General features: G+C 45.9%; 1 protein-coding gene and 1 long non-coding RNA gene across 2 annotated transcripts in view; both read left to right on the top strand.

Moving 5' to 3' along the window:
* The window catches only part of LOC118370088 (brother of CDO), a 61,598-nt gene that overhangs the window by 14,152 nt on the left and 26,157 nt on the right, over window positions 1-21,289 (top strand). Inside the window, exons 2-3 of the mRNA XM_035754884.2 lie at window positions 12,217-12,354; window positions 12,575-12,856. Of these exons, the coding sequence (XP_035610777.1) occupies window positions 12,234-12,354; window positions 12,575-12,856 (403 nt within the window). The 5' untranslated portion in view covers window positions 12,217-12,233. The remainder of the gene's footprint in view (window positions 1-12,216; window positions 12,355-12,574; window positions 12,857-21,289) is intronic.
* LOC127919334 (uncharacterized) lies at window positions 15,884-17,865 on the top strand. The gene is made up of 3 exons (XR_008102577.1): window positions 15,884-16,663; window positions 17,287-17,364; window positions 17,482-17,865. It is a non-coding gene; the product is annotated as an uncharacterized LOC127919334 (long non-coding RNA).

Genomic DNA, 21,289 nt, shown 5'->3' with positions numbered 1-21,289 from the left:
TCACACACACACACACACACACACACACACACACACACACACACACACACACACACACACACACACACACACACACACACACACACACACACACACACACACACACACACACACACACACACACACACACACACACACACACACACACACACACACGGTAATCCAGTTTCTGACACTCAAAGCTCCCTTTGAAATGAGTCCCCTCCAGCTGTTCCTGTGGCATTTAGGGCCACAGGCAACTCACTCAGTCACACACACACAGTCACACACAGACGCACACACACAGAGAATGACATAGAGACAGACACAAACACAGAGACGGACACAGAGACAGACACAGAGACGGACACAGAGACGGACACAGTGACAGACACAGAGACGGACACAGAGACAGACACAGAGACAGACACAGAGACAGACACAGAGACAAACACAGAGACAGACACAGAGACAGACACAGAGACAGACAGACACAAACACAGACAGACACAGAGACAGACACAGAGACAGACACAAACACAGAGACAGACACAGAGAGAGACAGAGACAAACACAGAGACAGGCACATAGACAGAGACAGACACAGAGACAAACACAGAGACAGAGACGGATACAGAGACAGACACAAACACAGAGACAGACACAGAGAGAGAGACAGACACAAACACAGAGACAGAGACAGACACAGAGAGAGAGACTGAGACAGACACAGAGAGAGAGACAGAGACACACAGAGACAGACACAGAGACAGAGACAGAGACAAACACAGGGACAGACACAAACACAGAGACAGACACAGAGAGAGACAGAGACACACAGAGCCAGAGATACACAGAGACAGAGACACACAGAGACAGAAATACACAGAGACAGACACAGAGACAGACACAGAGACAGACTCAGAGACAGACACAGAGACAGACACAGAGACACAGAGCCAGAGACACACAGAGACAGACACACTAACCTGATCTTTATTACTATGTAATAAGCAGTCTAGTACAGTCTTATTGACATATAACCCCTATCTCTCAGCCATCTATTAGTGACATATAACCCCTATCTCTCAGCCATCTATTAATGACATATAACCCCTATCTCTCAGCCATCTATTAGTGACATATAACCCCTATCTCTCAGCCATCTATTAATGACATATAACCCCTATCTCTCAGCCATCTATTATTGACATATAACCCCTATCTCTCAGCCATCTATTATTGACATATAACCCCTATCTCTCAGCCATCTATTATTGACATAAAACCCCTATCTCTCAGCCATATATTATTGACATATAACCCCTATCTCTCAGCCATATATTATTGACATATAACCCCTATCTCTCAGCCATCTATTAATGACATATAACCCCTATCTCTCAGCCATATATTATTGACATATAACCCCTATCTCTCAGCCATCTATTATTGACATATAACCCCTATCTCTCAGCCATATATTATTGACATATAACCCCTATCTCTCAGCCATCTATTATTGACAAATAACCCCTATCTCTCAGCCATATATTATTGACATATAACCCCTATCTCTCAGCCATCTATTAGTGACATATAACCCCTATCTCTCAGCCATCTATTAATGACATATAACCCCTATCTCTCAGCCATCTATTATTGACATATAACCCCTATCTCTCAGCCATCTATTATTGACATATAACCCCTATCTCTCAGCCATATATTATTGACATATAACCCCTATCTCTCAGCCATCTATTATTGACATAAAACCCCTATCTCTCAGCCATATATTATTGACATATAACCCCTATCTCTCAGCCATATATTATTGACATATAACCCCTATCTCTCAGCCATATATTATTGACATATAACCCCTATCTCTCAGCCATCTATTATTGACAAATAACCCCTATCTCTCAGCCATATATTATTGACATATAACCCCTATCTCTCAGCCATCTATTATTGACAAATAACCCCTATCTCTCAGCCATATATTATTGACATATAACCCCTATCTCTCAGCCATATATTATTGACATATAACCCCTATCTCTCAGCCATCTATTATTGACATATAACCCCTATGTCTCAGCCATATATTATTGACATATAACCCCTATCTCTCAGCCATCTATTATTGACATATAACCCCTATCTCTCAGCCATATATTATTGACATATAACCCCTATCTCTCAGCCATCTATTATTGACAAATAACCCCTATCTCTCAGCCATATATTATTGACATATAACCCCTATCTCTCAGCCATATATTATTGACATATAACCCCTATCTCTCAGCCATCTATTATTGACATATAACCCCTATCTCTCAGCCATCTATTATTGACATATAACCCCTATCTCTCAGCCATCTATTATTGACATATAACCCCTATCTCTCAGCCATCTATTATTGACATATAACCCCTATCTCTCAGCCATATACCTATATTTTCTCTATTCCTATTTCTTTTATACCTGATTTTACATTTCCTCCCCGTTTTCCCAGGCTGTTTCTTATATCTGCATTCTTTCTCCCTCTCTCTCATTTCCCATTCTTTCTCATTTCTTTATTCATCTCTCCCTCCTCTCTTTCCCTCCTTTCCTCCCCTAGAGAGAGCAGTATGGAGGACAGGAGTCAGGCTGGGCTGAGCAGGGCTTTTGAATAATATGGAGATCTTGATTTATAATTGGTTCCATTCACTCTGATGTATGAGCTGCCAAAGAAGCTAGGGGCCCCTTCCACTCCACTCCTCCCTTTATTTTTCCCCTGTCTGTCTTTGTGTGTCTGTAGCTATAATCCATGTATGTTGTTATGTGTTTATCTGTCTTTGTGTGTCTGTAGCTATAATCCATGTACGTTCTGGAGGATTGAACTGGTCTTGTTTATTACAACTAATATTTTTATTTTTGTATGCCTCTGTGAGTATACTTTGACTATGTGACGATGCCAGTTTGGCGTGTGAGTGTATATATGTGAGTATGTGTATGTGTGTGTGAGTGTGTAATACTGGGCATTAGTTTGCGTGTGTGTGTGTGTGTGTGTGTGTGTGCGTGTGTGTGTGTTTTTAGTTTGGTGTCTTCTTCCTGTGGTGTATGGGACTGATTACTTGATTACTCAGGGAGTTTGCTCTGGGGCTCTTGGCTCTTTGTGAAAGCTTCTCAGAAACGCCCTGTCTTCCCTGAAGAGAAGCAACAAACACACGGGCACACACACACACACACACACACACACACACACACACACACACACACACACACACACACACACACACACACACACACACACATTTCGTATTAAAGGCTCTTTATGCTTATGAAGTTAACTACAGTATTCCATTTAGCTGTTGCATGTGGTATGACGAAAGCAGTAACTTCTAGTCTATAGCTCATTATTATCATAAACACACACAACTGTAAACACACAAGCTGCAACACACATGCCCAGGGTGGTGTTGGGTCGTGGGTAGGGCTCAGTCAGGTGGTTCTAGTTCCCGTGGCCCGGGAGGACACAGAGGCAGACATCCATCCAGCTTCCGTCGTGACATTATGTGTTTGTTAACCATGGCATTATGAACCCTGCCGGAGCACCAGAATTAGTGTTCAATGGTTCATTTTGCCTCGTTATATAAATGATGCAAATGCAGCGGTGCCTAATTGATTAGAGCCCCCTCCGGGCCTGGCTTGATCTCCCTCGTTAATCCCTGAGACGGCCTGGTGCTCGTTAGCATCAATGGAATGATGGGGTGGAGGGGGGAGAGAATAGCTCATTAATACTTTTTGAAGAGTGTGGGGGGATCCCAACCTTGTTAGATGATGCTTTTGATGTGAAATTTCTGTAGCATGGGAGCTGTTGATGTCTGGAGATGTAGAGAAATGTTGAGAGGGGGATTGTGGGTACTCAGCTCAGAGAGAGGGGTATGAGCGGGGCACGGCCTCCTGGGTTCCACCTGCTGGAGCGGGCTCAACTGCCAACCTCACCAACTCAGACCGGAGGGCACGGCGGCCTGATAGAAATGCCCTGTAAAGACCAGCTAACATGATTCTCTAATATACATGACATAGCCTTGTGTGTGTTCTACATAAAACAGTTCTATCTGAATGTTCTGTAACGTTGGTTTTACCACATTAAACGCGACCCAGAACTCTCCAGAATGTTGCGGCAACATCCATAGACATTAAAACCAGAGAGGGTGATAGCTCTGACTCCAAATGGCGCATGAAGCCGCAAGTATTTGAATATGAAGCACGTATTCATCCTGGCTGAGGTAGTCAACCTATGAGCACACCACACCCCCATAAGGGCAAGAAGTGTGCATGGGGGTGCGAGCCTCCTCGTAGCCTGCCGGCCTGTGATTGGTCTGTGTCAGCACGTGGTCCTGTGTGACGACAAATGTAGTCGTCAGAATTGATCATTGTTTAATTAAATATCTTGGTTTGTAGCGAACAGAATTCACATTGGAGATTGAACTTGATCATAATAAACACATTTTAGAGCCCAAACTGGGCATCTACACAATTTTTGTGGCTCATTCTGGCGATTGGAATTCACATAGGCTTTCTAGGGCAAAACAGGATTTATGACTTTTGGCAAAGCTCATGACTTCACGCTCCAGACCGGACACTGGGACACATTATGAGAACCCTGAGAGAACCCTCCAGAATATTCTGTTAATGTCAGAGGTCAGAGAGAACCCAGGTACTGGACTAGCCAATGAGAGGGCCAGGATTGTGTGTTGAAACGGTATGTGCTAGGTTCCCGTACCTAGCCATAGTTATAGGGACCTGGGATGAACTGGTTCCTGTACAGCTAACAGGTTGCTCCTGAGTGTAGCTAACAGATTGTTTAGGTAACAGTGTAGGCTATTGTTGTTTTAGTTAACAGCTGAGGGAACGGGCTGGGGAAATGTAATTCAGTCCCTCCACGATTCCGCAGGTATTTTTTTGTGATATTTGCCGGCAAAAATTGCTGCTGCAATTCTGACATTTAGCATAGCATTATACAATGATTTTGTCCAATTAGTTCAGAAAATGCGCTGATGAGGTAAAAAGTTTGTTGACTTGTGGCTTGATTGAACCATATTATGCTGTTAGTGTCGGCTGATTGGTTGAAATTGCGAGCCCTCTTTTTGTACTATGGTGATGGGTCAGTTTTAAGTAATAATATTGCGATGATTTGAATATTTCATGCGGAAATTGTGTGGTGATTGGTCAAATTTGCAAGCCCACACATATTATGCGGGGAGTTGTTGATTTTGCCACCAAAACATGTGATCGTAGAATTGTGGAATCCTGGAGGGCCTGGTAATTCATCTTAAATTGGCACGGGGGAACAGAACAAATTAAAATGGATGCACTCACTACTAAGTAAGTCGCTCTGGACATGAGCGTCTGCTAAATGACTAAAATGTCAAACGAGAGCAGAGCTGTAGCGGTTGTTGTCTTTTATCTCCTTCACTCAGCCTGACCAGCCTGACCAAAGGGCCAGCATCCAGACTGACTAAGTGCAGGGGAAATATGTTGGACACATTGAAACGAGGCTCTCACACACCCTCCCTTTGACATGACCCTCTGTCCTCCTGCTCGCCTGCCAGTTGGCATCCCCTCTGTTAATTTGAACCCTGTTCTGCTTTCTCAGTCAAGCCCTCTCCATCCCCATCACCCCCTAAACCTCACCCATCTAAGCCCCCCCTCGCCTCTCCACACTACTCTCAAGCCTATTGGTCATTGAGCCCTCCCCTTCCCCACCTCCACATTACTCTCAACCCTCTTAGTCATTGAACCCCACCCACCCCCTCACTCACCTCCAAATTACTCTCAATCCTCTTTGTCATTGAGCCCCCCCCACTCACCTCTCCACACTACTCTCTACCCTCATTGTCATTGAACCCTCCCCCCACTCACCCCTCCATACTACTCTCAACCCTCTTGGTCATTGAACCCTCCCCCACTCACCCTTCCACACTACTCTCAATCCTCTTGGTCATTGAACCCTCCCTCCCACTCACCTCTCCACACTACTCTCAACCCTCTTGGTCATTGAACCCTCCCCCACTCACCCCTCCACACTACTCTCAATCCTCTTGGTCATTGAACCCTCCCCCACTCACCCCTCCACACTACTCTCAATCCTCTTGGTCATTGAACCCTCCACCCCCACTCACCCCCTCCCCACATTACTCTCAAACTGCCCCCCACACACATTCTTCCTCTCCTCTCTTCCATTGAGCAGGCCCCATCATCAGCCCTCTTCCCGGTCATTGAACCCTCCCCCTCTCTGGGGGTCCCTCCCCTTTCTCTCAATCCGTGGGTCATTTGTCCCCTTTCCCTGGGGGTCCGTGGGGTCTTTGTCCCCACCCCTTCTCTGGGGGTCCGTCAAACTTTGTCCCCCTCACTGGGGGTCCGTGGGGTCTTTGTCCCCTCCTCTCTTCCATTGGTCTTTGTCCCCATTCAGCTCTTCCCGGGGTCTTTGTCCCCTTTCTCTCTGGGGGTCCGTGGGGTCTTTGTCCCCTTTCTCTCTGGGGGTCCGTGGGGTCTTTGTCCCCTTTCTCTCTGGGGGTCCGTGGGGTCTTTGTCCCCTTTCTCTCTGGGGGTCCGTGGGGTCTTTGTCCCCTTTCTCTCTGGGGGTCCGTGGGGTCTTTGTCCCCTTTCTCTCTGGGGGTCCGTGGGGTCTTTGTCCCCTTTCTTTCTCTCTGGGGGTCCGTGGGGTCTTTGTCCCCTTTCTCTGGGGGTCCGTGGGGTCTTTGTCCCCTTTCTCTCTGGGGGTCCGTGGGGTCTTTGTCCCCTTTCTCTCTGGGGTCTTCTTTGTCCCCTTTCTCTCTGGGGGTCCGTGGGGTCTTTGTCCCCTTTCTCTCTGGGGGTCCGTGGGGTCCCCTTTCTCTCTGGGGGTCCGTGGGGTCTTTGTCCCCTTTCTCTCTGGGGGTCCGTGGGGTCTTTGTCCCCTTTCTCTCTGGGGGTCCGTGGGGTCTTTGTCCCCTTTCTCTCTGGGGGTCCGTGGGGTCTTTGTCCCCTTTCTCTCTGGGGGTCCGTGGGGTCTTTGTCCCCTTTCTCTCTGGGGGTCCGTGGGGTCTTTGTCCGTGCGCCGGCTCACTGCTTTACAATGACTCTCCACTCTATTAAGGTACGTTCTGCCTGTTAGCGTCGCTAGGGGCAACCGGCCTCCCGCATGGCAGCTATGCAGTGCGGCATTGTGGGCCGGCGGGCCCGAGCGGAGCAGTTGAACCCAGTACTCCTCACACTTGACACCGCATGTGTTTATCTAAAGGGGGGCCATTGTGGATGTAGGATGTAAAATGGTGGATAGGAAGAGAGAGAGGGTGTGAGGAAGAGAGGAGGAGGAGGAGTAGGGGGGTGATACATATTCAACAGCTTAGCTACCCAACACCCCTAACCCGCCCCTCATCCTGTGTCCTCTCTCTCCATGCTAGAAAGCAGATGGAATTTGAGTGCTCAGGGAGGAGGCTCCAGCCTGGTTTTATCCAATTAGCAGCCTTGTCAAAACTAATTTATCCTGGGAGGCAGGGGAACAATAGGGCCCTGATTTGGCCCGGGGAACCCAAGAAGCCTGCCTGCACCAGCGCCACAAAGAGGCTTTATCAACTGACTCCGAATACCTCTCACCATCTCATACACCTCTCCCCATCTCATACACCCCTCACCATCTAATACACCTCTCACCGTCTCATACACCTCTCACCATCCCATACACCTCTTACCATCTCATACACCCCGCACCATTTCATACACCTCACTATCTAATACATCTCTCACCATCTCATACACCAATCACCATCTTATACACCTCTCACCATCTTATACAGCCCTCACCATCTCATACACCTCTCACCATCTCATACAGCCCTCACCATCTCATACACCTCTCACCATCTCATACTAGTACACAGCATACCGTTACACACACCAGACCTGCCAACCCTGTCCAACTTTTTAAGAGTACCAGATGCGCGCGGCAAATTGGAGATTCAACTCGCTCGGTGTAGCACGCACAGAATTGGGGGTTTCTTTCCCTGCATGCTCGTGCGCACGCTGTTCGTGAGTCTGATTGCAATTATAGAATTGTACCAAATCAAGTCTATAAAAGGTTGGAATACTTTCGACATCCAATAAATGTCGTTCCACTTCATGATTGTGTCCCACTTGTTGTTGATTCTTCACAAAAAAATACAGTTTTATATCTTTATGTTTGAAGCCTGAAATGTGGCAAAAGGTCGCAAAGTTCAAGGGGGCCGAATACTTTCGCAAGGCACTGTAAATAGGGAGACAATTAGTTTTCATCACTTTTATTTCCATGACTGATTAAAACTTGTTTTCTCATGACTCTCTCTTGTCCTTCTGCAGAAGACATGGTGAGCAATATGTTTGGGACATCAAATCACAATAAAATCACAGTTTGCAATACATATAGAATCGTGAGAATCGAAATATATATAATATCGGCGCGTAAGTATTGTGAGGTTCCTGGCTATTCCTAGCCCTAATTTCTTCCTGAGGTTAACTCCAGGCTATTTGCAACAGACTCTTATTCTTCTGTCCTAAATCAGAGGACCTGTCTGTGTGTGTGTCTCTGGTCTTCATCAGCCTCCCTCTGCTCTGGGATACAGAGGAGAGAGAGAGGACAGGAAAGAAAAGAAGAAGGCTTCATTAGTCTCTCTCTCTCTCTCTCTCTTTCTCTCTGCTCTCTCTCTCTCTGCTCTCTCTCTCTCTCTCTCTCTCTCTCTCTCTCTCTCTCTCTCTCTCTCTCTCTCTCTCTCTCTCTCTCTCTCTCTCTCTCTCTCTCTTGCTGTGCCCTCTCTCTCTCTCTTTGCTGTGCCCCCCCTCTCTCTCTCGCTCTCTTGCTGTGCCCCTTCTCTCTCTCTCTCTCTCTCTCTCTCTCTCTCTCTCTGCTGTGCCCTCTCTCTCTCTCTCTTGCTGTGCCCCCTCTCTCTCTCTCTCTCTCTTGCTGTGCCCTCTCTCTCTCTCTCTCTCTCTCTCTCTCTCTCTCTCTCTCTCTCTCTCTCTCTTCTCTGTGCCCCTCTCTCTCTCTCTTTGCTGTGCCCCCTCTCTCTCTCTCTCTCTTGCTGTGCCCTTTCTCCCCCTCTCTCTCTCTCTCTCTCTCTCTCTCTCTCTCTTGCTGTGCCCTCCCTCTCTCTCTCTCTCTCTTGCAGTGTCCTCTCTCTCTCTCTTGATGTGCCCTTTCTCCCCTCTCTCTCTCTCTCTCTCTCTCTCTCTCTCTCTCTCTCTCTCTCTCTCTCTCTCTCTCTCTCTCTCTCTCTCTCTCTTGCTGTGCCCTCTCTCTCTCTCCCTCTCTCTCTCTCTTGCTGTGCCCTTTCTCCCCTCTCTCTCTCCCCTCTCTCTCTCTCTCTCTCTCTCTCTCTTTCTCTCTCTTGTTGTGCCCTTTCTCCCCTCTCTCTCTCTCTCTCTCTCTCTCTCTCTCTCTCTCTCTCTCTCTCTCTCTCTCTCTCTCTCTCTCTCTCTCTCTCTCTTGCTGTGCCCTCTCTCTCTCTCTCTCCCACTCTATGGTCTCTCTCTGGTCCCTTTCTATCTCTGCTGGAATGGATGGATGGAAAAAGTGGTGTTGAGGCCAGCTTGTCACCCTGAGGCATGGTATCTGCTAAGCAAATACAGTCTGTTCTGATGAATGGATCTAGAAGAGCAAGAGCCAGAGAGGAGGCTGCTTTTAGGCAGAGATGATGTTGGAGAGGTACTCATGGAAGAAGAAGAGTGTTTTTAAACCATGATGAATCATGTGAAACCGTGTGAATATGGTTGTTAGTCTGCAGTGAAAATGTTTTTGTCTGTGTGTGTGTGTGTGTGTGGGTCTTACAATTTTGCTTGTGTGTCTATTGAGGATTCGTGGCTCTCCTCATTGGGACCCACAGGTGGTTGGTTCCCTAGATGAGAGAGGGGTGTGTGTCACTTTCTTTCCCCTGTGTGTGTGTGTGTGTGTGTGTGTGTGTGTGTGTGTGTGTGTGTGTGTGTGTGTGTGTGTGTGTGTGTGTGTGTGTGTGTGTGTGTGTGTGTGTGTGTGTGTGTGTGTGTGTGTGTGTGTGTGTGTGTGTGTGTGTGTGTGTGTGTGTGTGTGTGTGTGTGTGAGAGAGCTAAAGTACATGTTCCAGTATGTTCAGACAGAGCTCATGTGATCCAGCCCATGTAGATGGAAAGAGGGTCAGGGTTCTGGGTCAGGAGTCAGGGTTTTGGGTCAGGAGTCAGGGTTCTAGGTCAGGAGTCAGGGTTTTGGGTCAGGAGTCAGGGTTCTAGGTAGGGAGTCAGGGTCAGGAGTCAGGGTTTTAGGTCAGGGTTTTGGGTCAGGAGTCAGGGTTTGGGGTCAGGAGTCAGGGTTCTAGGTCAGGAGTCAGGGTTTGGGTTTGGGTCTGGGTTCTGGGTGGAGAGAGACGGGTAAGAGATTAATGGAGAATCAAAGAGTTTGTGTTCATATAGGATCCTCATCTATGTCTTGATGACTTTAGTTTATACTTTATGGAAGTTGTTTATTAATAGTGGACAACTATCTATTAGCAGCTGTTTTGCTTAGAATCCTGTGCCCACCAACCAAAGAAAATGGTTTCACCAAAGTGCCATTGGAATATAATTATGTTGCGGCGTAATATTTTCCACTCTCTCTGTCCTGCTCTCCCCCTGCGTGCACACAAGTGTGTGCATGTGTGTGAGTGTGTTTGCTACTCTGTGTTTTTGGTCGTTAGGCTCTGTCACTAAAGCCTGAAGCTTCATCAATCATTCCCTTGCAACGATAGGATCAGGGCCAGCTTGTGTGTGTGCTTGTGTGTGTGTGTGTTTGCTTGTGTGTGTGTGTTTGTGTGCGAGAGTGTTAATGTGTTTATGTATTCTTGCATGTATGAGTATGCAGTGTGTATGAGCCTGTGTAGTACCGTGTGTTTGTTTATGTATGAGGATGTGTGTGTTCGCATGCTAGTGTGAGTGTGTGAGTGTGTGAGTGTGTGAGAGAGAGAGAGAGAGAGAGAGAGAGAGAGAGAGAGAGAGAGAGAGAGAGAGAGAGAGAGAGAGAGAGAGAGAGAGAGAGAGAGAGAGAGAGAGAGAGAGAGAGAGAGAGAGAGAGAGAGAGAGAGAGAGAGAGAGAGAGAGACAGAGACAGAGACAGAGACAGAGACAGAGACAGAGACACAGAGAGAGACAGAGAGAGAGAGAGATTTTCTCCATGAGCTGTGGACCACCCTCCTCATCCTGATGGGAAGTTGTTAGTTTAACCTGACAGGGAAGAATTTGGGAAACTTGGCAGAGCGACAAGGCAGAGAAAAGCTCCCCGCTCTGCATTAACTGTTAATAGACTGACCATTACCAGCCCCCTATATCATTCTCTCTTGCTCTCTGGCCTTATTTCTCCCTCTATCTTACACACTATCTATACACTAATATCCATATGAACACACACACACACACACACACACACACACACACACACACACACACACACACACACACACACACACACACACACACACACACACACACACACACACACACACACACACACACACACACACACACACACACACTGCTGCAATACTATTATTCCCCCCTTTCCCCTCCCTGTCCTCCCTGTATTCAGTTGTTCTTTGTGTGGTGAATACAGGCTCTCTGTCCCCTTCCTGCTCCCCCATATCCTCTACCTGTATCAGTTACACCTGAGTGGGGGAGAGTCGGGTTAACCCCCGCAGAATGAGGGCGCCTCTTTGATGAAGGGGCTGAAAGGGGGATGAGTGGTGAGGGGGTCAGTGCTGGCATGGGGGCTGACAGAAAAGAGAGGTTTTGTTTGTGTCTGGGCAGGAGTTGTGTTCCTGAGCGCTGTGAGCAGGACCTTTACCTGGGCTCTACCTTTCAGTGGGGTGTGTATATGTGTGTGTGTGTTTCCGCTGTGTGTGTATGTGGTGTGTACATTTCTGCTGCGCGTGTGTGGCTGGTGTATGTATGTATATGTACCTGTATGTGGAGGTTTGTTTATGGCGTTGCCATGGGATTTGTCAGTGGTTTGAGTGGTTGTTGGTTTAGTGGCAGAATAAAATAAGGTGTGTGTATGTGTGTGTGCGTGAGACAGAGAGTGTGTGTGTGTGAGAGGGTGTGTGTATTTGAGTGTGTGTGTGTGCCCATTTGTGATTCAGTGGATTCACACTGTTTGTTTTGAGTGTCTTAAATCTGTGTATGACCATCTGACCTCTCCCTCCCTCTCTCTCTCCCTCCACCAGGGGGTAGTGTATGGAAGATGTCTGGAACATTAGACTGGACTCCGTGGATGAGAAAGCGACGGGCACGTGTGCTGTGTGCTCTGAGTGCAGTGCTGCTGTGCTGCCTACAGGGCGGCGCCACCATCAATGGTGCCACTGGTGAGTAGAGCATTGGTCATGTGATGTCACAACATCTCAACAGTGAAACAGGAATAGTTAGAAAGATACTAACATCAGAAGTAAGGATTCAATCCCATGTAGGTAGATGGAGAATAGGATGACTTCACACAGTTTAAATAGGTGTACGACAGTGTCTCTCATCTCTCTCTCATCCCTCGTCCTCTCTCATCCCTCGTCCTCTCTCATCCCTCTCTATCAGAGGAAGTACCCGTGTTCACAGAGGAGCCTCTGTCGGTGGTCCAGAAGCTAGGGGGAAGTGTGATTCTGAGGTGCAGCACCCAACCCCCCTCAGCCAACATCAGCTGGTGGCTAAACGGACACGAGCTGGTTGCCGGGGCTGTTGGGGAACTGGGGGTGGTACTGGAGCCTGGCACTCTGCTCATCCCCGCCCTCACTAACCTCACCCTGGGCAGGTACCAGTGTGTGGCCAGCACCAACGCAGGGGCCCTGGCCAGTGTGCCCGCCAATGTCACCGCTGCCAGTGAGTTGTTGTTCATGCATTTAAGGTTTATATAACATCCAAACACATTGGCACAGAAATAAATTATCACCCGATGTCACGTTTGTCGTAATAATGGTCGGACCAAGGCACAGCGTGCGTAGAGTTCCACATGTTTAATAAATGAAACCAAAACAATACAGAACAAACTAAATGTGAAGTCAATGCAGTGCTCACAGGCACTACACAAAAACAAGATCCCACAAATCCCCAGTGGGAAAAGGCTGCCTAAATATGATCCCTAATCAGAGACAACGATAAACAGCTGCCTCTGATTGGGAACCAGACCACTGCAAACCACTGCAAAAAGGTGCTCTGGTCAGATGAAACCAAAATTGAACTTTTTGGCAACAATGCAAAACGTTATGTTTGGCGTAAAAGCAACACAGCTCATCACCCTGAACACACCATCCCCACTGTCAAACATGGTGGTGGCAGCATCATAGTTTGGGCCTGCTTTTCTTCAGCAGGGACAGGGAAGATGGTTAAAATTGATGGGAAGATGGATGGGGACGGCCAGGTCTTGGTAGATTTGCAGTGATCTGATACTCCTTCCATTTCAATATTATCGTTTGCACAGTGCTCCTTGGGATGTTTAAAGCTTGGGAAATCTTTTTGTATCCAAATCCGGCTTTAAACTTCTTCACAACAGTATCTTGGACCTGCCTGGTGTGTTCCTTGTTCTTCATGATGCTCTCTGCGCTTTTAACGGACCTCTGAGACTATCACAGTGCAGGTGCATTTATACGGAGACTTGATTACACACAGGTGGATTGTATTTATCATCATTAGTCATTTAGGTCAACATTGGATCATTCTGAGATCCTCACTGAACTTCTGGAGAGTTTGCTGCACTGAAAGTAAAGGGGCTGAATAATTTTTGCACGCCCAATTTTTCAGTTTTTGATTTGTTAAAAAAGTTTTAAATATCCAATAAATGTCATTCCACTTCATGATTGTGTCCCACTTGTTGTTGATTCTTCACAAAAAAATACAGTTTTATATCTTTATGTTTGAAGCCTGAAATGTGGCAAAAGGTCGCCTAAGTTCAAGGGGGCCGAATACTTTCGCAAGGCACTGTATCTACCTCAATTACCTTCGTACCCCTCCACATATATATCCAAGATATCGTTACTCATTGTGGATTTATTCCTTGTGCTATCATTTTTCTATTATTTCTCTCTGCATTATTGGGAAGGGCCCGTGAAGTAAACATTTCACTGTTGGTCTACACCTGTTGTTCACGGCGCATGTGCCAAATAAAAGATGTGATTTGATGGACTAGTGAATAATAAGGGTGTGTAGTGGTAGTGTGTATCACTCTCGGGGACAGAGAGGAACTGAGAGGGGGTCTGCCTGGAGAATGTGACCCTGAAGCCTGGTGGTGGGGCCTGGCCAGGGGAGGGGACTGGGGTTGCTGTGAATGGGGCCTCCTCCCTGACTCTCAGCTCTTCTCCCCATGACACCACATTCCTGTGACGCAGGAGTTATGGTCCTGTAATTGGGGAAAGGGCTGCTTTTCTTGTGAGGGGAAGGTAAGGATGTGTGTGTGTCTGTGTGTGTGTGTGTGTGAGAGAGAGAGAGAGAGAGAGAGAGAGAGAGAGAGAGAGAGAGAGAGAGAGAGAGAGAGAGAGAGAGAGAGAGAGAGAGAGAGAGAGAGAGAGAGAGAGAGAGGAGAGAGAGAGAGAGAGAGAGAGAGAGAGAGAGAGAGAGAGAGAGAGAGAGAGAGAGAGAGAGAGAGAGAGAGAGAGAGAGAGAGAGAGAGAGAGAAACGAGTCACAACTCCTGCAGCTCTGTCGCAAGCTGGGTATGTACATAGTCAATGGTAGGCTTTCATCTCTTGGCTGTAGTACTGTAGACTACTTTATCACTGACCTCATGCTATAAATGGAAGGAAAGTAGCGAGGAAAACTACCAAAAACAGGTAGCAGAGAGAGAGAATGTGTGGTGAGGTTGTCTTAGGCCTGTGTGAGGTTGTGTGTTAGGCCTGTGTGAGGTTGTGTGTTAGGCCTGTATGAGGTTGTGTGTTAGGCCTGTGTGAGTGTGTGACTGTGTGTGTAGTTTTTAGAGAGTGGGTGTGTAGTGTTTTCATATAGTGTGTGAGCTGAGAAACAGGAGGTGTTTTTAAGCCAGTTGAGACAGGGTCCCCTCACAAGATGAGAGGTGATGTCACAGTCTCCAGTCTCCCTCTCTCTACCTAACATTCTTTCTCTCTTTATTTTATTGTCTTTCTCTCTTCACCCTCTCATTCTCTCTCTTCACCCTCTCATTCTCTCTCTTCCCCCTCTCATTCTCTCTCTTCCCCCTCTCATTCTCTCTCTTCCCCCTCTCATTCTCTCTCTTCCCCCTCTCATTCTCTCTCTTCCCCCTCTCATTCTCTCTCTTCACCCTCTCATTCTCTCTCTTCACCCTCTCATTCTCTCTCTTCCCCCTCTCATTCTCTCTCTTCCCCCTCTCATTCTCTCTCTTCCCCCTCTCATTCTCTCTCTTCCCCCTCTCATTCTCTCTCTTCACCCTCTCATTCTCTCTCTTCACCCTCTCATTCTCTCTCTTCACCCTCTCATTCTCTCTCTTCACCCTCTCATTCTCTCTCTTCACCCTCTCATTCTCTCTCTTCCCCCCTCTCATCCTCTTTCACTCCTCACGTTCTCTCTTTCCATCTGTTACTTTCTTTTCTCTCACTCCTGCTGAGCGTTGGGTGTCAGGAGTGAGTGTCTCTGTGTGTATTAGTCAGTAGGTGTCAGGAGTGAGTGTCTCTGTGTGTATCAGTCAGAAGGTGTCAGGAGTGAGTGTCTCTGTGTGTATCAGTCAGTAGGTGTCAGGAGTGAGTGTCTCTGTGTGTATCAGTCAGTAGATGTCAGGAGTGAGTGTCTCTGTGTGTTAGTCAGTAGGTGTCAGGAGTGAGTGTCTCTGTGTCAGTATCAGTCAGTAGGTGTCAGGAGTGAGTGTCTCTGTGTGTATCAGTCAGAGGTGTCAGGAGTGAGTGTCTCTGTGTGTATTAGTCAGTAGGTGTCAGGAGTGAGTGTCTCTGTGTGTATTAGTCAGTAGATGTCAGGAGTGAGTGTCTCTGTGTGTATCAGTCAGAAGGTGTCAGGAGTGAGTGTCTCTGTGTGTATCAGTCAGTAGGTGTCAGGAGTGAGTGTCTCTGTGTGTATCAGTCAGTAGGTGTCAGGAGTGAGTGTCTCTGTGTGTATTAGTCAGTAGATGTCAGGAGTGAGTGTCTCTGTGTGTATTAGTCAGTAGGTGTCAGGAGTGAGTGTCTCTGTGTGTATCAGTCAGTAGGTGTCAGGAGTGAGTGTCTCTGTGTGTATCAGTCAGTAGGTGTCAGGAGTGAGTGTCTCTGTGTGTATTAGTCAGTAGATGTCAGGAGTGAGTGTCTCTGTGTGTATTAGTCAGTAGGTGTCAGGAGTGAGTGTCTCTGTGTGTATCAGTCAGTAGGTGTCAGGAGTGAGTGTCTCTGTGTGTATCAGTCAGTAGGTGTCAGGAGTGAGTGTCTCTGTGTGTATTAGTCAGTAGGTGTCAGGAGTGAGTGTCTCTGTGTGTATCAGTCAGAAGGTGTCAGGAGTGAGTGTCTCTGTGTGTATCAGTCAGTAGGTGTCAGGAGTGAGTGTCTCTGTGTGTATCAGTCAGTAGATGTCAGGAGTGAGTGTCTCTGTGTGTATTAGTCAGAAGGTGTCAGGAGTGAGTGTCTCTGTGTGTATTAGTCAGTAGGTGTCAGGAGTGAGTGTCTCTGTGTGTATTAGTCAGTAGATGTCAGGAGTGAGTGTCTCTGTGTGTATCAGTCAGAAGGTGTCAGGAGTGAGTGTCTCTGTGTGTATCAGTCAGAAGGTGTCAGGAGTGAGTGGTGTCAGGAGTCTGTGTGTATCAGTCAGTAGGTGTCAGGAGTGAGTGTCTCTGTGTGTATCAGTCAGAAGGTGTCAGGAGTGAGTGTCTCTGTGTGTATTAGTCAGTAGGTGTCAGGAGTGAGTGTCTCTGTGTGTATTAGTCAGAAGGTGTCAGGAGTGAGTGTCTCTGTGTGTAGTCAGTGTCAGGAGTGAAGGTGTCAGGAGTGAGTGTCTCTGTGTGTATCAGTCAGAAGGTGTCAGGAGTGAGTGTCTCTGTGTGTATTAGTCAGTAGGTGTCAGGAGTGAGTGTCTCTGTGTGTATCAGTCAGAAGGTGTCAGGAGTGAGTGTCTCTGTGTGTATTAGTCAGTAGGTGTCAGGAGTGAGTGTCTCTGTGTGTATTAGTCAGAAGGTGTCAGGAGTGAGTGTCTCTGTGTGTATCAGTCAGAAGGTGTCAGGAGTGAGTGTCTCTGTGTGTATTAGTCAGAAGGTGTCAGGAGTGAGGTGTCAGGGTGTCAGGAGTGAGTGTCTCTGTGTGTATTAGTCAGAAGGTGTCAGGAGTGAGTGTCTCTGTGTGTATTAGTCAGAAGGTGTCAGGAGTGAGTGTCTCTGTGTGTATCAGTCAGTAGGTGTCAGGAGTGAGTGTCTCTGTGTGTATCAGTCAGTAGGTGTCAGGAGTGAGTGTCTCTGTGTGTATCAGTCAGTAGGTGTCAGGAGTGAGTGTCTCTGTGTGTATTAGTCAGTAGGTGTCAGGAGTGAGTGTCTCTGTGTGTATTAGTCAGTAGGTGTCAGGAGTGAGTGTCTCTGTGTGTATTAGTCAGTAGGTGTCAGGAGTGAGTGTCTCTGTGTGTATCAGTCAGTAGGTGTCAGGAGTGAGTGTCTCTGTGTGTATTAGTCAGTAGGTGTCAGGAGTGAGTGTCTCTGTGTGTATTAGTAAGTAGGTGTTTGTGTGTAACTTCATGCTCAAACTTCCTCCATGCAGCATTAGATGTAATTGATAAATGTACACTGAGTGTACAAAACATTATGAACACCTGCTCTTTCCATGACATAGAATGACCAGATTAATCTACGTGAATGCTATGAACCCTGCCCTCCCCCCCTTCCCCGCCCCCCTCCCTGCTATCTAACTCGGAAGAATCTTTCTGAGCCCTCTCCCACTGGGACCAAGCTGTTTTCACATTATTTAAAACTCCCTGCTTGACTACCTTTGTAGACAATCAGCACCCCCCTAACAGACAGACAGACGGACAGGCCCCAAGAACACAAGAGTATAGGTCTATACAATACACACTGTGAAGTACATGATTACAAAAACACACACTGGTAAAAACATGCACACATCAACGTCATGAATGTCTGTAGCAGTAACGCACGTGCACAGGCACACACACACACACACACACACACACACACACACACACACACACACACACACACACACACACACACACACACACACACACACACACACACACACACACACACACACACACACACACACACACACACACACACACACACACACACAGAGTGTTCCTACTGCCCCCTCCCTCTGCACATAAAGATGTTGGATGCAGAGTCTGTCTTTAAGTATTTAGAGGTCAGAGTCCAGCTCCACTTTATAAATACCATCAATCCTGCTAGTCCAGCATCCCACTCACACAGGGACAGCAGCACACATACACACACAAGCAGGAACATACAGACTAGCATATATGCGCAGGAGGGGTACTTACATACACACACATGCACACACCCATTCATGTAGTTCAGCCCTTGAGCTGGTCTTGTCTATTAATGTTGTGTATTATGTCATGTTTAATGTTCTATGTAGACCCCAGGAAGAGTATTATGTCATGTTCTGTGTAGACCCCAGGAAGAGTATTATGTCATGTTCTGTGTAGACCCCAGGAAGAGTATTATGTCATGTTCTGTGTAGACCCCAGGAAGAGTATTATGCCATGTTCTGTGTAGACCCCAGGAAGAGTATTATGTCATGTTCTGTGTAGACCCCAGGAGGAGTATTATGTCATGTTCTGTGTAGACCCCAGGAAGAGTATTATGTCATGTTTCATGTTCTGTGTAGACCCCAGGAAGAGTATTATGTCATGTTTCATGTTCTGTGTAGACCCCAGGAAGAGTATTATGTCATGTTTCATGTTCTGTGTAGACCCCAGGAAGAGTATTATGTCATGTTCTGTGTAGACCCCAGGAAGAGTATTATGTCATGTTCTGTGTAGACATCAGGAAGAGTATTATGTCATGTTCTGTGTAGACCCCAGGAAGAGTATTATGTCATGTTCTGTGTAGACCCCAGGAAGAGTATTATGTCATGTTCTGTGTAGACCCCAGGAAGAGTATTATGTCATGTTTCATGTTCTGTGTAGACCCCAGGAAGAGTATTATGTCATGTTCTGTGTAGACATCAGGAAGAGTATTATGTCATGTTCTGTGTAGACCCCAGGAAGAGTATTATGTCATGTTCTGTGTAGACCCCAGGAAGAGTATTATGTCATGTTCTGTGTAGACATCAGGAAGAGTATTATGTCATGTTTCATGTTCTGTGTAGACCCCAGGAAGAGTATTATGCCATGTTCTGTGTAGACCCCAGGAAGAGTATTATGTCATGTTCTGTGTAGACCCCAGGAAGAGTATTAAGTTCTGTGTAGCCCCAGGAAGAGTATTATGTCATGTTTCATGTTCTGTGTAGACCCCAGGAAGAGTATTGCCATGTTTCATGTTCTGTGTAGACCCCAGGAAGAGTATTATGTCATGTTCTGTGTAGTTCCCAGGAAGAGTATTAAGTTCTGTGTAGCCCCAGGAAGAGTATTATGTCATGTTTCATGTTCTGTGTAGACCCCAGGAAGAGTATTGCCATGTTTCATGTTCTGTGTAGACCCCAGGAAGAGTATTATGTCATGTTCTGTGTAGACCCCAGGAAGAGTATTATGTCATGTTCTGTGTAGACCCCAGGAAGAGTATTGCCATGTTTCATGTTCTGTGTAGACCCCAGCAAGAGTATTATGTCATGTTCTGTGTAGACCCCAGGAAGAGTATTATGTCATGTTCTGTGTAGACCCCAGGAAGAGTATTATGTCATGCTTCGTGTTCTGTGTAGACCCCAGGAAGAGTATTATGTCATGTTTCATGTTCTATGTAGACCCCAGGAAGAGTGTTATGAGTGTTAAGAGTATTACACACCTACTCCATACACACACTCACACACATACTCTATACACACATACTCCATAAATACATACTCCACACACACACACGCACGCACGCACGCACGCACGCACACGCACACACACACACACACACACACACACACACACACACACACACACACACACACACACTCCATACTCCATGCACACATTCTCCATACACACACATATATATATATATATATATATTGTTCTACGGTTATTCCTATATGGTGTTCTACAGTTATTCATATATAGTTGTTCTACAGTTATTCCTATATAGTTGTTCTACAGTTATTCATATATAGTTGTTCTACAGTTATTCATATATAGTTGTTCTACAGTTATTCCTATATGGTGTTCTACAGTTATTCCTATATGGTGTTCTACAGTTATTCCTATATGGTGTTCTACAGTTATTCCTATATGGTGTTCTACAGTTATTCCTATATGGTGTTCTACAGTTATTCCTATATGGTGTTCTACAGTTATTCCTATATGGTGTTCTACAGTTATTCCTATATGGTGTTCTACCGTTATTCCTATATGGTGTTCTACAGTTATTCCTATATAGTTGTTCTACAGTTATTCATATATAGTTGTTCTACAGTTATTCCTATATGGTGTTCTACAGTTATTCCTATATGGTGTTCTACAGTTATTCCTATATGGTGTTCTACAGTTATTCATATATAGTTGTTCTACAGTTATTCCTATATGGTGTTCTACAGTTATTCCTATATAGTTGTTCTACAGTTATTCATATATAGTTGTTCTACAGTTATTCATATATAGTTGTTCTACAGTTATTCCTATATGGTGTTCTACAGTTATTCATATATAGTTGTTCTACAGTTATTCCTATATGGTGTTCTACAGTTATTCCTATATAGTTGTTCTACAGTTATTCATATATAGTTGTTCTACAGTTATTCATATATAGTTGTTCTACAGTTATTCCTATATGGTGTTCTACAGTTATTCCTATATGGTGTTCTACAGTTATTCATATATATTGTTCTACAGTTATTCCTATATGGTGTTCTACAGTTATTCCTATATGGTGTTCTACAGTTATTCCTATATATTGTTCTACAGTTATTCCTATATGGTGTTCTACAGTTATTCCTATATATTGTTCTACAGTTATTCCTATATAGTTGTTCTACAGTTATTCATATATGGTGTTCTACAGTTATTCATATATGGTGTTCTACAGTTATTCATATATAGTTGTTCTACAGTTATTCATATATAGTTGTTCTACAGTTATTCATATATAGTTGTTCTACAGTTATTCCTATATGGTGTTCTACAGTTATTCCTATATGGTGTTCTACAGTTATTCCTATATGGTGTTCTACAGTTATTCCTATATGGTGTT

This window comes from Oncorhynchus keta, chromosome 4 (genome assembly GCF_023373465.1).
Source record: "Oncorhynchus keta strain PuntledgeMale-10-30-2019 chromosome 4, Oket_V2, whole genome shotgun sequence".
NCBI lineage: Eukaryota > Metazoa > Chordata > Actinopteri > Salmoniformes > Salmonidae > Oncorhynchus > Oncorhynchus keta.
Note: the sequence above shows the minus strand (reverse complement) of the source record. Positions and strands in the feature narration are given on the sequence as shown.